The 18,360-nt window shown below is 33.4% G+C and overlaps 1 protein-coding gene across 24 annotated transcripts in view; it reads left to right on the forward strand.

Moving 5' to 3' along the window:
* The window catches only part of MYCBP2 (MYC binding protein 2), a 198,143-nt gene that overhangs the window by 95,797 nt on the left and 83,986 nt on the right, over positions 1-18,360 (forward strand). For all 24 annotated transcript variants that reach the window (XM_080576146.1, XM_080576157.1, XM_080576166.1 and 21 more), the window contains 15 exons: positions 55-189; positions 280-363; positions 2,077-2,173; positions 4,451-4,643; positions 5,250-5,524; positions 6,341-6,562; positions 8,205-8,396; positions 9,519-9,725; positions 9,881-10,012; positions 10,309-10,487; positions 13,433-13,575; positions 14,409-14,509; positions 15,731-15,949; positions 17,267-17,492; positions 17,836-17,954. In XM_080576146.1, the coding sequence (XP_080432272.1) occupies positions 55-189; positions 280-363; positions 2,077-2,173; positions 4,451-4,643; positions 5,250-5,524; positions 6,341-6,562; positions 8,205-8,396; positions 9,519-9,725; positions 9,881-10,012; positions 10,309-10,487; positions 13,433-13,575; positions 14,409-14,509; positions 15,731-15,949; positions 17,267-17,492; positions 17,836-17,954 (2,524 nt within the window). The remainder of the gene's footprint in view (positions 1-54; positions 190-279; positions 364-2,076; positions 2,174-4,450; positions 4,644-5,249; positions 5,525-6,340; positions 6,563-8,204; positions 8,397-9,518; positions 9,726-9,880; positions 10,013-10,308; positions 10,488-13,432; positions 13,576-14,408; positions 14,510-15,730; positions 15,950-17,266; positions 17,493-17,835; positions 17,955-18,360) is intronic.

Consider the following 18,360-nt stretch of genomic DNA (forward strand, 5'->3'; position numbering starts at 1 on the left):
GATCAATATATAAACTAATTCAGTTATATCTTTTTTTGAACTTATTTCTTCAAGAGAGAAGTATGCAATGATGTTTGATGAACCAGTACTCCTACAAGCTGGCTGGTGGTATGTAGCCTGGGCAAGAGTGTCAGGACCTAGCAGTGATTGTGGATCTCACGGACAGGCCTCTATTACTACGGATGATGGGTATTTTTTTTTCTGTATTTTTTAATGCAGAAAAAGAGATCTAATATTACTTGAATAATTGCTTTTGTTGTTGTTATTTTTCTCTTTCAGGGTTGTCTTTCAGTTTAAAAGTTCCAAGAAATCAAATAATGGTACAGATGTTAATGCAGGGCAGATCCCACAGTTACTCTACAGGTAATATTTTGACCTCTATTTAGAACAATTTATTGACACAGTTTTTAAGAAGAAACCCTGTTTAAACAAATACATATTTCATAGCATTGATATTATTTAAAGTTAAGGAGATCAGTATCTGAAAAATTGAGGTAAAACTTAGTATCTAAGAAAAGTATTAAGTACGTTATACCACCATGTATTTCTTCATGGTTTTTCTTTAAAAGCTTATTCTTTGTATGTTATGTTCTGAGACATTCTGTGTTTCCTGTGCAGTGAGTACTAGGACCAGGTGATCTCCACAGGTCCCTTCCAACCTCAAACATGCTGTGATTCTGTGAGACTTTCATTTTTAAAAAAATGGCTTTAATCATAGAATCATAGTTCTGTAGAGCTTCGTGATTTCATCTAACATTTCACTTTTCTTCTAGTTGGGAAGTATTCCATTTAGTATGCTTCACTTTATGAGTAGTATGTCATTAAAAAGGTTTTCACATTGCTTTGCTTTAATGAAAAAAAGCTAAAACGAGTTGTGCTTTACAATTAGTTACCATAAATTTATTGTTCCTGTGATAAATGCTACGCAAGTGGTTTTAAAAAGCAAGAGCTCTTTCACTGTATTAATGTATCTTTCAAATTTCCTCAGATATATACAAGACCTGATACATGTATAAATATATATATATATTTATATAAGTTAATTGAACCATATATATACATCAGGTCGCTTGCTATGTCCTTTTTCACTACGTCCTTTTTAAGGTCCATTGTCAGAGCAGCTGACTTTTCCAGGTAAACTCTGTGTCCATAAATGCCTCTCTATCCAGAGGAATGTTTTGACTGATGCACGTAAAGTCCTGGTACAATTTATTAATAATTTGGTTAATTTCTATGGAGATATAGCTATAACCAAAGACAAGCAAACATAGGGTCCTCTGAAGAAGGATGTGGCTGAAGAATCACAAGTGGCACATGAGGAAAGGTGCTGCATTAACACGTGCTGCCTATATTGGTTTTGCTTTTATTGTGTGGGACTTTGGGACCCACCTTCAGATACTTTAATTCCAAACAACATCCTATACACTTCAGAGTTAAGAATAGACTCAGGGATGTTGTATCCCCAGGAAATAAAAATACTTTTTTATTAGGAACCAGAATTCTTCAAGATGTTAGTATCCCTTTGGTCCCCTCTCTCTTCTTTCACTTCCTTATACGTACATGCAGTTTTGTCTTTTTTCGTTGCAGTTTGAGTGAAATTGAAGGGGTAAAGTATGCTTGAACTTGTATCTGCCTTCAGGATGTGTGGACTGATTTTATCTCTGTGAATACTAAAAGACAAAAATTTTGCATTTTAATTCTGAGTGCTTGATATGCATTAGATATCACAAGGTAAAAATGATGATGTGGCCTACACATACCGAAACCCAGCATTCTTTGAGAAATAACATTGCTAGTCCTAAAATTTTTATCTGAAGAAATAAAGTAAATGCTTGTATAAATTTTACATAGATCTCAAATTTATTCTCAGTTGTCACAATGTTGCTAGTTGAACAGAATTCAAGATATTTAATTACTGGTCTAGAAGGGTTAGGAACTGGAGGAAGTTATGCTGAAATTGAGCATTTATGGATAACTCTGTTAAACCTTTCTTCCACTGTTGTTCTTCAACAATAGAAACAGGAAAGCTTGGTGCAGAATATAGGTCAGTTCTTAAATCTTAAATTGGTCTTCCAGGCTGCCAACAAGTGATGGTAGTGCATCCAAAGGAAAACAGCAAACCAGTGAACCTGTGCATATTTTAAAGAGGTCTTTTGCCAGAACTGTGTCAGTGGTGGGTATTATCTGGAATCCTTTCTGTTTTGTGCATGTTCATTTAGACTTACAAAACCGAAAGATGTATGTGTGGAAATCATTAGTTTTTTGTTTTTTGTTTTTATCTGCTCTATCAAGCAGAAGTTACACTGTTACATAGAACTTCTGTGTTTTGATTTTGTTCATTTGTTTTTATTATTTATTTGTTTTCTGAAGTTTGCAGACTGCAAATTTAAGCCTGAGCTAACCTTGGTATTAACCTTATGGTGCAAGCTTAGAAATATTTTTGTTTATGAGGTTTAGTTTACTTTTCATGTTTGAGTTTCTTAGTTTTCTTTCTGATTGTCTTTGTTTTGTTTTGTTTTGAGTTTTTACTTACTGATTGCATTCAGTGTAAAAGCCCTTACTGCAAAGAGATTAATATTGGCAGATTTTATTTTAGTTTAGTTTAGTTTAGTTTTGAAGGAGCTTAACTGTATGCTCTTTTCTGTGGCTTTTACATTGCCAATTAGTCATTGGTAAGATTCATTTTCCTCTTGGATGCTTTCCTGAAGGGATGCACGACACGGACTCCTGATGGCTCTAGAACAGGAGACATTTATTGCCCTTTTTCACTACTACATATACTTTCCCCGTAGCCCCACGCGCTGTCCACGTGCCTGAATCTGTCTTACAATTGGTTAGAGACCCTCAGACACGCGCCTTGAGCCAGCCAGCAATCGGCCACTGCCTAAAGCTCATCTTTAACACTGTAGCCAATTTACTTTATCTCGACCTTGCTCAAGTTTTTGGTTCTACTGCTGTTTTCCTCATTATCTCTAACTCAGGGACATGTGAACCAGCACAAAGCTCCCTGCAAATTCCTTTCCCACACTTTCCAATATACATTGAGTATCAGCATTTAATTAAACTCTGATAAGCTGAGGTAAGGAGTATTAGTAGGTACAATGCTCTGCATCTATTAGTAGAAGATAGTGTGCAGTTCTTCACATACTTCAGGAGGAGGATCAAATTTTGAGGCATAATGCACTCCTTTGAAATGCTATATTATGATGCAGAATAAGGCCAATTCCGTCTTTGTGTTTTCATAGTACAGTCCCTTACTTATCTGTTCCAAGCAATGATTATTTGTTGTTCAGTTTCATCCTTTTTTTCAGTTTCATCCCATAAAATATATTTTATGCTGCATTATGTGTACTGTCAGTATTCTTAACTAACAGTTACATAGAAGTTACTGCCTACATACAGACGTGCAGTCTGTTTTTTTAACCAGCTTTTTTTTCTCATTTACATATTCTGCATTTTTTCGGTATTCTCTAATGATCAGAATGATCTTCCAGTGTTCAGATTAATTCTAGAAGTTTGATATGATTTGCATTTTTAGTAATCATTATTAGAACATATTAATAGCTACTCTAAATATGTTTACTTTAAAATTTTGACATTAAACTAGGGACTACTGTGGCTTTTAATACTTCGTACTGTATCTTCCTTCTTCATTATTTTGATGCTATTATCCCTCACCACAGGTACGAATTGGCATAAGAGTTTTACCATTCTAGAGAATCAGGCATTCTGGACATTGTATACATAACTGAACAGTCAGTGTGTTTGTTGCAGCTTGAAGGTATACCTGCACCTTGTAGGTAATCAGTACCAAATACTTGTAGGCTACCTTCTGAGGTACAGCTGTATGAAACTAACACATTTCGTAACAGTAGAAACAAATTTTTGGATAAACAAACAAAACTTTGTAAACCCTCAGATTCCTCATGGACTACCAAGTGCTTCTGTTGAAATTTCCAAGTACTGTAAATGTGATATAGTTCGCATGATCTTACAGATCATAACTGATTAAAAGCAAGGCAAGACCAGCCCTGATACATTACCATTATGGCAAAAATGTATTCTGTTAAAAGTAAGTATCACACTATTCAATGCAGATTAAACAAGTAAAATTTACTGAAAAATTTGTATTACAGATGAATAGAAACAGCTGCTAGTTCTTAAATAACTGAGAGACTTCCACATGCCTAATATTATAATATGTTATAAATTGCTTTTAGGACACCAATACAGTGAAATATTCCCTACCTTCTCAGTTTGCTTATTCTCAGACAAATAAGTTTTGTGTCTTGTATGGTAGATTTGTGTAGGCATAGGTATGTTTTCAGATTAAACACTGATTATGATGTTGTTTGCGTTTCATCTTACTCTGTTGCTGAAAGTTCATTTTTTCTTGGTTTTGCTTTTTACACAAAATCTGTTTTCCTTTACACTTCATATCCTGAAATAGGAATGCTTTGAGTCTTTATTGAGCATTCTTCACTGGAGCTGGACAACACTGGTTCTAGGAGTTGAAGAACTTCGTGGACTTAAAGGATTCCAATATACTGCTACTCTTCTGGATTTAGAAAGATTGCGTTTTGTGGGTACTTGCTGTCTGAGGTTGCTGAGGGTCTACACCTGTGAAATATATCCAATATCAGGTATTTTTATTAATTCACTTGTTTCATATTTATCAGCAAATAATAATATACAGGACATTGACAAGATTGATCTATTCTTGTAGAGTATGCTCTAAGATGAAATTGCTTCTACAGATATTTTTATTGGAGCAATTAAGAGACTTACAGTCAGAAATGGGATATTTGTAGTTAACTGCATAACCAAGTGTCCAATACCACGTTTACACTGAAATTCGTGTGTATTTTAATTTTTGTTTTGCTTGACAGTTGAGTTCTTTTAATCCATTTTGTGTCTTCATTTCTCCCATTTCTGTGCATAGTACGTGCTTTGGTAGTGAGCACAGTTTAAATTTGAAAGACGGTAAATGTTTTTTATACCTGTAGTTTAACAATACTTACATTAAAATGCAGCATGTATTATGAAAGACTGGAAAATTGGAAGTTTTTGATGTGCAGGTTTCTTTGATGTAGCTGAACACACCCTTCACTATTCTGCTTTGTGAAATTAACTTTTCGAAATATACATTAATCAATGTTGCTAGTTGTTTTATTTGCACGTATAATGTGCATTTTATATGAAAATGTTTAATTTATTGAACATGAATGCTCTTCTTTTTTGTAACCTAGCTACGGCTAAGGCGGTTGTAGAAGAAACCAGCAAACTAGCAGATTGCATTGGAAAAACTAGGACCTTGCTGAGAAAAATCCTATCTGAAGGAGTTGATCATTGCATGGTCAAGTTGGACAATGATCCCCAAGGATATCTCAGTCAGCCCCTGAGCCTTTTAGAAGCTGTTCTTCAGGAATGCCATAATACTTTCACAGCTTGCTTTCATTCTTTTTATCCAACACCAGCTCTCCAGTGGGCATGTCTTTGTGACTTGCTCAATTGTTTGGATCAGGTACATTAAAGTGTCACAAGTGAACATTACAACTTAGCTTGCTCTTGTGCTCAAAGAAGCAAAGCAGTTTTAAAATTCTTTATTGCTTTTGTGTGTTTATCATGGTTTGCAATTCAAATTCTGCTGTGGTCAAAAAAACTGCTGCACACTGCTTTTTCAGTGTGTAGTCTATGCTTTATATGTGATTACTGTTGCTGCACATTGCTTAGAAGCATGCTTGTGGAATTTTTGATACTGATAATTCATCACTAATAAACCGGTAATTTCTTATTATTAAATGTTGCAGCAGTGCTGTGATCCAGCAAAGTAGATGAGAAGCTGGCAATATTATCCTATAATCAGCAAGTTTTTCCTAAACATCTTGCTTATTATGAATGAGCATCCCGCATCTAAACAGTCTAGTTGCTTGCTTGCATTAAATGAGATATAAACAATTTGTTTCTTTGCTTGAAAATGCATGTAGTGTATTAAAATCCAAGGAGGAAACAGTTCTTTAGCATATTATTCTAATTAAATTTTAATTATAAGAAGACTTCAAGGGAGTATCATGATTTCAAAAGTAATTTTAATGGGTTTATTGTTTTAAAACATATGTCATAAAACAAATTTTAATTATTCCAGTTTGAAAGATCTGAATCAAAGCTCAGGAGAGAAGATAATGTAAAATTCACAGCAAATCTAAAAATATATGGAATTGTTTATTTAAGCTTTTTCTATAATTACTATAAAACTGGAAATTTCCTTTCAAAAGTTGTTCTTCCTCATTGACTTTGATTGTAACAGTGCATTTCTATTAATTCCTTTTTATGTTTTTAGGACATCCAAGAAGCAAATTTCAAAACCTCCAGTAGCCGGCTTCTTGCTGCTGTTATGTCTGCTCTCTGCCACACTTCAGTGAAACTGACCTCTATTTTTCCAATTGCTTATGATGGAGAAGCATTGCTGCGATCAATGGTAAAACAAGTCAGCACTGAGAATGACTCTGCTCTGGCCCATCGTTTTCCTCTTTTGGTTGCACATATGGAAAAACTTAGTCAGGTTAGGATATGTTCTAAAAATTTATAAACCTGTTTTACTTTCCAACAAATAAAAGTTATGTAATTTAAAATTTTAGTTTTATAAGATTGTAGCTGAATTGCTTTAGTACTTTCTAAAAGATTTGTTTCAAAAATTTATTATTTTATCAAATTTTTATATTTTGGTCTGAATTACTCCAGTTCTTGCCTGTTTGAGGAAAAATGTTTGAGAAAAGATGTTTATTCTGGAATATTAAAATGGTGGAAATATAGTTTAGAGTTGTTTTCTGTTGCACAGTGTTCTCTGCAAGAGTTTCTCAGCTTTTGCACATGATCACAAGAATGAAAGTGTGGGTAGATCCAGTGCTTTGAGGAAGAGTCAGCACATCTTCAGTAAAAAATTCATGTTTCGAACTGAAGTTTTTAAAGGAGTAAACAAGCCGGTGCTCAAGGGAAGTCCAGTTCCTATAGTTCTACAACAGGTTGTTGAACTGTCAAATGCTGTATTTTTGCAGAAATTTTGGGATTTCAGAAAAGATTTACAGGAATGAAAAGGGTAAAGTTGATAAAGATCTAGGACTACTAAATAGTTTTCTTCACTTTAAAAGACGAGAAGGGTAAGGTCTTATGAAATTGTGAATGATGCATGAAAGGTAAATAAATGATAGTCGTTGAGTCTTCCAATACCAAAACTTTGGAGCAACCAGAGACTTTAGCAGAAGGTAAGTTCAAAAAGTAGTGTTCTTCCTTAAACATGCAGCTAAGCTGTGGAACATCTTTCTGCAGACCATTTCTATGATAAAAGTTTTCATGGATGTAAAAAGCATCTGTGTAAGTTGAAGAAGAAAATCCACCAAAACCTGTTAAATGCAAACATAATATTTCCATCTTGGATACAGCTGTTTCTTAACAGCTAAAGATTGAAAGTGTTCCGTGCAGCTATCTGTACAGGTTTGCTTGACACGATTGTCTTTCCTGTCTATTCACTATTGGATATTCTTGTAAGACAGAATGGTGAGAAAGACAAGCCTTTGATTCCAATCAGTGTAGCTGTTTCTATTTTTAATTACCGGGAATGACTTTTAGTAGGTATAACTATTTTGAAAAACAGTGGATGTCACTTAAGTAGTAGACACAGTAGGTACCTAAGTTCAGATTTGTTTAACATTCTTCATTCAGTAAACTGTTTTTATAAGCTTCCCATCACTGATTCCATCTTACCCTTTTGGACAGAACATTCGCTTTACTAACATCAAAGCCAAAAAGCTTCTGAGTTTCCTTTTAGGCAATGGGGAAAACAATGATGTGAAGAGCTCAATAGGTAGCCATTTATTTGGTGTAATCTGTTATATGCTTAAAAACTTAAGAAACTAAGTAACCTATTGTATGCTTATGTGGAGGGCTATAAAAACACGGAGGGCTATAAAAACAGCTACATCTTGAGAAGGACACATATATGCAATATTAATCAGGTTCTTGACAAAGGAATACATGTTATGATAGCTTTGAATTTTATTTTATTTTTTTTACCCCCTAGACATTTCTCATTATTAATGTCACTGATTCATTCATTATTAATGTTTATAATATGTGGAAAGCTTGAAAAGCTTTTTTTTTATTTTTTAAGAACAATGTTATTTGTCATTTTTCTCTTCTTTATGCAGAGCGAAGAAAATGTTTCAGGGATGACAAGCTTTCGGGAAGTGCTGGAAAAGATGTTGGTCATTGTTGTTTTACCAGTCCGGAACAGCCTTAGACGAGAAAATGAACTTTTTTCTTCACATCTAGTTTCTAATACCTGTGGGTTGCTTGCTAGTATTGTGAGTGAACTTACAGCATCAGCATTAGGATCTGAGGTAAAGCTTCCATAAGACCATTCCTAGAAGTCTTTCAGGACAGGTATATTATGAATGTAATACAGGCTAGTTGTGTAGATATTTTACAGATGCTGGAATTGTTCTCAGCAGCTTTCAGATGTCTAGGTTTTTAAAAAAAGTTCACTGTATTAGGTAAATACTGTTGATAATTAGCTACTTCATTGTGGCTGAAGAATACTGTACATTTTTCCAAAGTGACAATATTTTTAAGTGGTTTTTTTTTTCATGTATGCCTACACATGAAAGCACCATGAAATCATCATGCCTACATACACATGAAGTGTATTCATTTGGTGTTCATTGGAGGCAGTGGCACATCCCTGAGCATCTCTGTGCCTCTGATGGTATCATGGGTCCTCCATGTGTTCTAATTCTATCTGCTTTTGGTTATGGGTCAGAATTTATAATGTGTTTTGTTAATGCATTTTATAGCTTCCACCTTGTGTTATAGATTCCACTTTGTATTCAGTATTGTATAATACTGAATAATAATACCGAATACAATACTGACTATAATACTGAATACTGTATAATTCAATTTATAAATACATATAAAAGACATCATTAGACTTTTTCCAGTTTATTTGGTTTGTATTTGAAAATTGAGAATGGTACTGTCTAACTTCTTAAAATCCAGAGTTTCACGTGTATGAATCTATCATGTTGTTAAATGATAGGAATGTATTTGATTTTATTAAATGCACATCACAGTTTGTGTACTATCAGCAATTCTTTTCACAGAAAGTACACTTTCGATAAGATTGATTAAAGACCTTATTATTATTATGTAAAATATGTATCTTTCCTCTTGTGGTATTGACCATACCCTAAAGCCCTATTTCTTATGCAGCTCTTCTTCTTGAGGCACAGTTAAGTTATCTTTTCTGATAATTCATCCTACAAAATATAAATATTTAAATGCTTGAAAAAAAAATTAAGGTTCCTAATAATTCTTACTTAACTCATAATTACCAGATTTTTTTTTTTTTCCTTTTTACCTGGTACTGAAAAGAAGCCCCAATAGTGACATCTACTTTGCTTTATTAAAGTTGTCTAGTGTTTACCAGTTAACTTCTCATGCTTCTATTTAATTTTCTACAGGTTGATGGGCTGAACTCTCTTCATTCTGTCAAATCCACTCCAAACAGATTCACTAAAACAAGCCAGGGAAGAAGCTGGAATACTGGGAATGGATCCCCTGATGCAATATGTTTCTCTGTGGACAAGGCTGGTGTAGTTGTAGTAGGCTTTTCTGTTTACGGTGGAGGGGGAATTCATGAGTATGAACTGGAAGTATTAGTTGATGATGTAAGTACTGCATTTGAAAAAACTTCTTCAGTTTTGTTTTATTTGTAATGATGTGTTTAACAATTTCTAAGAGAGAAAATAACTGGCACATTTCCACGAATGTGCTATGTATTTACATAATAAATGTATTAAAATGTCATTGGTCTTTGATTCAGAGTGATCATACTGGAGATTCGACTCATTCTCATAGATGGACATCTTTAGAATTGGTTAAAGGAACTTACACCACGGATGATTCTCCCAGTGACATAGCTGAAATCAGACTTGATAAAGTTGTACCACTGAAGGTAAATCAAAGAAGGACATATCTATAAGTTTCATATGACTTGTAGAAAACAAAACCTAGTGTTCAGTATAATAGTTTTTTGGTTCACACATCTACAGTTGATATTGACATGTTTGCTTTGTAAGTTGTCACCTTGTAACTGAAAAGTGCAAATCCTGGAAGTAAAAAGAAATTAAAACTTTACTTTTATAATAGCATAAAACAGATTATAGTTGAAATAGCTTTCATAATACCATGAAGCCTAACTTTTACATACTTGTTTTATACTGCATACTGCTTTTGCCTCTCCTTTTTAAGGAAAATGTGAAATATGCAATTCGTTTGAGGAATTATGGAAGCCGGACTGCCAATGGAGATGGAGGAATGACTACAGTTCAGTGTCCAGATGGTGTAACATTTACCTTTAGTACATGTAGTCTGAGCAGTAACGGCACAAACCAAACACGCGGACAGATTCCACAGATTCTTTATTACAGGTTTGTGTGTTCTCATGATGTATTTCTAAGAAAAGTAAATAAAACTATATGTGCTATTATACCACACCTTTTTAGAGAAGTAACAGAAATAAACACATCTGAAGTGTGCTTGAGGAAAGGTTCTTTAGCAGCAGTATTGTGTTCTTTCAGTGTAGTTTCAGTCTTAGGGTATTTAGTAAAGACAGCTTTTGGAGCACCAGTTGTACAGTCTTGTATTAGATTCTCTTATTTTTGAACTGGCAAATACTTTGTTAGTTCACGTCTCTTGCAAGGTCTATTGTCTACTCCTTTTAAAGTTATAGCATGGGGGACTGATAAGATGCACTACTACAGTCTGGCTTTTTTCTATAACCTCAGAGATTTTTGGGAGACTGTTGACTGGAATGTTCCTCTCTCTGATTTCATTCAGTTCCTTCCTTTATTGCCGGAAAGGGTTGTATAATGTAGAGAAGCAAGGTCTGTTTATTATAGGAACTGTTTCCTATCTTACTGTAAAGTTCAAAGGTATAAAAAGAAAAATTGCAAATAAAATCAACTGAAACATTTGACTATCCTTCAGAGAAGCTTTATGTTAGCCTTTCAGGATGAATTCACTTAAGCCAATGTTTTAATGGAAAGTATTGCTTTCAGTTCTGAGGCGCTTACATTGATAGTAAAGAAAATGTGATTTTCAAAATGTAGTAGTGTCTCAATATATGAATTAGTACCAATGTCTGTATAGCAAGAAAATGTCATACCCTTTACTGAAATCTCAGTTTCTGTGGTAAATTGTTGATCATCAGTAAGTAGATCCAAGAAGTAAAATAAGCAAAGAATAATAATTTACTTTGATTCCTAGTTATGCGGTAGGTGCACATACCTAATAAAAGATGAAGAGGATAAAATAACGAATGTAACAGGTGATGACATATTTTGGATTAACAATTCTAGGAATCTGTTGCTCCTAAGAAAATTTTAAAGGAACTAAAATATGAAGAAATGAAGTTGCTAGCAAAATTGTAGTAATAGCATAGTTGAAGATACAAGTAGTTCTTCTAAATTATTTTGAAATGACATTGGCTTATGTTGATTCAGAGATCCAACTTGTCAGTAACAACAGTAAGTGCAAGTAAACAAGTAATAAGTAATAACAAAGAATGAAATTACAATGGTGCATACCATTACACTTTCATTGATTTAGTCTCTTGGAATCAGGGTTATCTATGTTTAGGGAATCCCTTCAACATTGGAATTCCTGATTTCATTAGAGTATCAAAATCATATGTAAAAATGAGAAGAGAACACAAGGAAAAAACTTTTATTCCCATTCCTCAAATTTCTCCTCTTAGGAGCAAAAGAGGTAACAAAGTACAAGTTTCTTTGATTTCAGAGTGGCAAAGTACACAAAAGTTAAATTGAAGCTTCATGATGTTCTAACTTAATAATAAGCTAACATATGGAAAACAAAACAAAACAAAAAAACCAAACACAACATACCAAAATGCTGTCTTCAGTTGAGAACAGTCTTTCTTTGTTGTTGTTTCAACCGTGATGAAATTCTAGGACACTTTTGAAGGACCCTAATAGCATAACTCAGAAGTGCTCTGCAGAATAAATTAAGTTTTGTTTGGGAAAACTTGCAAATTGCTGCCTCTAATCACAGTGTCTTCTGAAGTGTCCTTGGACAACAAAAACCAAAATCTTATCTGACGGACATCTATAGTTATGGACTTGGCAGTCAGTTTAAGGATTCACAGTTTAGTACATAATGACTTGAGGTGTTGATTTGTATACAGTAAAGGAATAAATGTTCAGTCAACTATTACAGAGCAGAGCTTGTAAAATTCACACTCTGTTTAGTTTGAAAGATTCTCATATGCAAATAGAGTTGTTGCTTATGCGAAGGACAAGAAAAGCCATACCAAAAGAAGTGTATTAACATGTTTCTGATTAGGACAGAAACACATTGTAAGGATTCATTGGAAATGTAAAATTGCATTCAGTGTCAGTAACTGATAAATTGAAATTAATACAGCTTGAGGCTCACAACAAAAGTACAATTTTAGGGTACAGTGACAAAAAAACCTTTTTGTAAGAGTGGTTGATTTAAGTGATAGAGAAGTATAAGTATTCATGCTGTACATTTCATTTGGTTGCACTTTAAACTATTCTATGTAAAGTCAAGTCATTGAGCATTCTGAGCTGCTATTTCTGGAATCTTAATATTGTGGATTTTTTTTTCCTAAGTTCAAAACATAAGAAATCCAAAAGAACGGGAAATTTGCTTTACCTGTTGACTGAGTGATTTAAGTTGTCTATGCCACTGCTAAATTGTTATCGTATAGAAGGCTTGAATTAGTTTATGCTTATCTTTGGACTGCTGTGAAAATAACAATCAAAACATCTTTTATATACTTTAGTGGAATAGTTTTGTGCATAATATCCATATATTGATTACGAGAATCTAATTTGACATAAACAGTACATTTCAAAGAGAAAACTATTTGTTAAGGTTAAGCCTAAAATTGTATTTCAAAAACATAATTAATCCTTAGAATAGGGAAGGGGAATCTTTTTCACAGTTGTGATACTACAGAAATATCAATAGAAGGAGTTTCAGTGGTTTCTGTGAAGCCTTTAGTATTGTTCTGTTTTTATCAAGATAGGTTCTCTCTCTTGGAAAAGCATAACAATTAGTAAATTCTAAGATTTGAAAGGCATCCAGTGAAAACAAGCATTTCAGTAGTATGCTTTTCATATTTCCTGGCAAATAAAAATAAAATAATAACAAATGGCAAACACTGAAGCATCGCCTCCAAAATATCCTCAGTGGTTGGATTTAATTATTTCCTTTATTATTTTATCATAAATTAACTGTTCTAATTATTCTGTGTCAAAAACAAGTGAGACATGTCTAAGTTAATTTTGTATTTTATGAACTTACTTTAACTTAATCTATCATCCAGGAGTGAGTATGATGGAGATCTGCAATCACAGCTTTTGAACAAAGCTAATGAAGAAGACAAAAACTGTAGCAGGGCTCTTTCCGTTGTGAGCGCTGTTGTGCGAGCAGCCAAAGACCTGTTGCACAGAGCTCTTGCTGTAGATGGTAAGACTTTTGAAAATTGACTTCCAAAATTGACTTTTCCGAACTTCTTTCCTTGCTAGGAGGAGTTAAGAGTAGAAAATCAGTGATATAACATTTGTAATATTTCTCTTACGTCTTCAGAAAATATTTTTCTAACCTGTCATAGCTGTAGGTTATCAAACTCTGAGTAACTTTTTAAATAATTGAGTTGCTCTGAATCATAGGCAGATACTTCATACCAGTTTACTCATCAGTTTAGCAGACATCATATTAAAGCTAGTAAGATTCTATATTCCCAAAAGATATGCTGTAATAGGTCAGTACCAAATTTTATTGCATGTTTCATGTGGTAGGAGGAAAAATGGTGTATGTAGTGCATCTATAAGCACTTAAATACACATTTTTCAGAAATTCAGACATTAGTTTTAAAACTGAATGTTTTTAAGCTACCATATTCAGCCATTCTAGAAAAAAATAGAGGAGTCCATAATATTGGATAGTGCTATAGAAATTGATTTTGAGATTGGATACTAGATACTAGGTACTAGATTTTATAGCATAGAAAATATGAAGACAGTTTTACCAAGTGATGAAGAACCAATAAAATTACGCTGTAAAACAAGGAAAATTTTTAACATAGAGGTCTATATAGTGTCATGCTTATTTCAAGTGAACTTCGTGCACTAATAATTTGTTTTGAATTACAGTGCCAAGTAGCTTAAAGTAAAAATTAGTGTAGAAACTAGAATTTTAACTCATAAGAAGCAAACCAGAAAAATAAGTTGTATTTTGAACGGTGATCCATTTGTTATAACGAATATTATGATACTTGTGTTGTAATTATCTTTGTTTAGCTGAAGACATTCCAGAACTACTGAGCTCTTCCAGTCTGTTCTCAATGCTGCTACCACTCATAATAGCCTACATAGGACCAGTTGCAGCAGCGATTCCCAAGGTATGCTCCTCAACAGAAATTACTGAAGAAATTTAAGAATGTTATATAAGGAAAAATTTTACTCTGAAAAAACTGACCATGGTGATATTTTATAATTTTATGAATTAGTGGTTTATGTTTGACCACTTGACTGGTCATGAATTTCCAAGAGTCAAGAAATTTTAAAAACATGTTATACTCGAACAGTTATGAACTTTTTTTTTTTTTAATTTACATTGAAGTCATTATGAAAAAAAACACAACCTTATGTAAGCAGAGAGAAAGAAGATAGGCTTTGATAGTAGGAAAAGTGAAAAAGTTAGAAGGATCTGGATTTATTATTTATTAATGAACATTGGGGGAATAGAATTTATGTATTATATGAATTCAGGTTTTACAATGAACATGAAATCAGTAGTAGCTGTTAATTAAATGAAGATTATTTCTATCAAGTTTACAGTTGGGAGGATGTCAACTATCAGCAAAAAATAACCTTTTCATTGGCAAAACATATTTTCATGTGTATGAAAATCTTGAAAATTGTCATTATATTTACAAATGTTGCCAGTCCTTACTTAGTAGACGCTTTTGTCTTTTACTGCATTTTCATGACCTGTAAGGTCCCTTCTAACTTCTCTATAAAGGGGGAGAAAAGAGGACTGACCACTTAAAATCAAACAGATTCATTTCTTTAAAAATAGTTTGAATTTGTTGTTACCTTGTCACTATGATGAACTGAAGTTTCCAGCAAAGTGTTTTGTTTCAGAAGTGTTCTTCTCTTTTGAAAATCTCATAAAAATTACAGAGAACAATGCAGTGTTTATCAATGAATGCATTAAGAATATTCAATATTGGAAAAATAACGATATTCTTAGAAAAGAAAGTGTAACTGGACTATGACTTCAGTACAGTATTTGTTTTCCTCAACTTACAATTATTGTTCATTAACGTTATGGATTTCTAGTGTTAGGAAGCTTTCTGTGAGCGTATTAATGTAGATATCTCACAGCTGCAAACAGATTCTTGTTTCAATTTTGGTAAGTGTCTAAGAGGAGTATTTGAGATTAATGTGGTGATGCTTTTTCTGCAAGCATTGTAGATATAGGATTGGAAAATGTGACTAAATGAACTGTGCTAGTGATATTCTGAGAATATCCAATAACCCTTGTAGAGAAATGCAAGTTTGAGTATTGTTTTCACCCAATCGTAAGTAATAATTCAGCGTGTGGTGTTATGTTTCAGGTTGCTGTTGAGGTCTTTGGCCTAGTACAACAATTACTTCCTTCTGTAGCAGTTTTGAATCAGAAATATGCTCCTCCAGCTTTTAACCCAAATCAGTCTACGGACAGCACCACAGGAAATCAACCAGAGCAAGGGCTTTCAGCTTGTACTACCTCTAATCACTATGCTGTTGTGGAAAGTGAACATCCCTATAAACCAGCCTGTGTTACTCACTACAAGGTAAACACCATTTCTTACGTTGTTGAAAAATGGTTTGACATGGATGATAACGCATATTGTCTAATATAGGAGACAGTTTTCCGTATTATTACTGTACAGCTTTCTGGACCTGTCTTTCTTCAGTAAATGTGGGGAAGCATGTAGTTTTAACCTTCTAATTCAGCTGTCTAATGTAAGCACCTGAATTTGTTCAGTCTTAGATTTTCCTACTGTCATGTACAGTTTATTTGTTCTAACTGTACAGACTGTAGAAGTTGGAGGTCTTTATGTAGATGTTACCTCAGTGCTAAAACAATGCTTTGTAAAAAATAGTTAATGTCAATTCTGGTCAAATTCATGTGTATTGTAGTGTAGGGATCTGCCAATTCAAACTTTTCGCAAATTACTTTCACTTGGACCATGATTTTGCTTTGCAGAAGTCTCTGAAGTCCATTTAAATGTGTTGAGTCACTTTTAATGGTATTCATTCTGCCTTACATAAATGACTATTAAAATGAATCCAGATTTTCCTAAATGTCAATAGAGAAAGGGTGGTTTTGTTCAGCTGAGTAAAGGTATGAGGTATTAAAGGCCTGAAATATAAATCCAGTGTTTCAGTTTGAGAACTAGTGAGTTTTGTGGTGGCATTGATTCCAAAACTGTGAGTCCAAAGGTAGCAAACCTGGAATCAAGTAAGATCTCGAGGAAGTAATTTATTAAATTTATTAAGTGGAATGGTTTCAGAAAATGTATCTATCTGATCTTCCTCAAGTGATTATGCTTATTATTGCTTTGACAGTTTATGGAGCCTATCTGAAACTCTAGTCTAAGCTGTTACTACTTTTGAAATCCTGTAACTGTTTGCTATCATACTGAACTCCATGTTCACAAGAATGCTTCAGCTGCTGTATGCTTTTCTAGGATTGCACAAAACAGAAATGAATGTGTCTTTTGAAGTTTGTATTTAAAAGGGTATTTGAGACTGAAATGTTTGTAGTAGTCTGTCATTTTGTTTAATGGTCCTCTATAGAGTTCTTCAAAACAAAAACAATCACAAAAGGTATCCTAAGCGTAATTGCTTAATCTGGACATACTTGATTATAGCATTTCAGGTGTATCTGAATTTCAAGGAATAAGTTAGGTTACTTAAGGATATGAAAATAGCTCTACAGATTTACATAACTGAATCACTTTTGTAGCTTGAATCTTTAAGAACAAAAGACAAAGAGGAAGTGAAGAATTGAATGTTTGGAAAAAAAAAAAAGCAAAGTGACAAAGAACAGAAAAAAACCCACACTTGCACATAATTAGGTTTTCGACCGCTGTTTTTTGTTTTAGGTGACTTTTCCTGAATGTGTCAGGTGGATAACAATAGAATTTGACACTCAGTGTGGCACTGCTCAGTCAGAGGATGTTCTTCGTTTACTAATTCCTGTCAGAATTGCACAGAGTCTGGGGTTTGGACCAAAGCATACTTCTGTTCATGAAAATCTTAATTCATGGGTAGAACTGAAAAAATTCTCTGGATCTTCAGGATGGCCTACAATGGTATTAGTATTGCCAGGTAATAAATATATAATGCAGTAATTTCTATTGATGTGAATTATAAAAATGATGAAAATAAATTCGATTTTTCTGCAAATCATATTAGAAAACAAAATGGAAAAAGTGTCTCCATCCAAGATAGCAAGAGTTCATTATGAGGCATTGGTTGTACATCAGTGAACTATGTTTATATTAGGTTTCTTTTTTGAAGTGTTCATCTGCATGTTATTTATGTTTTTATTTGCATGGTGCTTATACAGCCTACATTTGGTTTATGTTCATGTGATAGAAACATTTAAAAAGAGGAGAAATATTAGAAGTTCTATTTTATTCATTTTATGTATTATTTTACTTCCTGTAAGGAAATGAAGCTCTTTTTTCTCTGGAGACTGCATCAGACTATGTGAAAGATGAAAAGGCTTGTTTTTATGGTTTCAAATGTTATGCAATTGGATATGAATTTAGTCCAGGATCTGATGAGGTAAGGAAAAAGTGGAATGGCTATAAACGAACCTATAAATTCATTCTTATATGACGAAGTTTTTTTTTTTGGTAAAAGTATCTGATTTGTACTTCTGACTAAATAGAACTAGCAAAATACTTTTAAATGATTTTCATATAATTTTAAAACTTTTATTGCTACAGACATGATTTGTTTGGAATTCTTTAATCTGATTATATTGGAATGGCTGTGGGTGTTTTTATTTGTTGGGGGGGTTAAGAACTGTGACACTCTGCAAATACATAGCATTATGATTTTATCCACTACATCAATAGGATATAAAATTATCTAAAATTCTGAAACTTCTTTATCCAGATGAATTACTAAATATGGTATGAACATGATAGAAGTTAAGATGAATAAAGGCTTTGGCTTGTGAAATAAT

This window comes from Anser brachyrhynchus (assembly GCF_964034855.1).
Source record: "Anser brachyrhynchus genome assembly, chromosome: 1".
In the NCBI taxonomy this organism is placed as follows: domain Eukaryota; kingdom Metazoa; phylum Chordata; class Aves; order Anseriformes; family Anatidae; genus Anser; species Anser brachyrhynchus.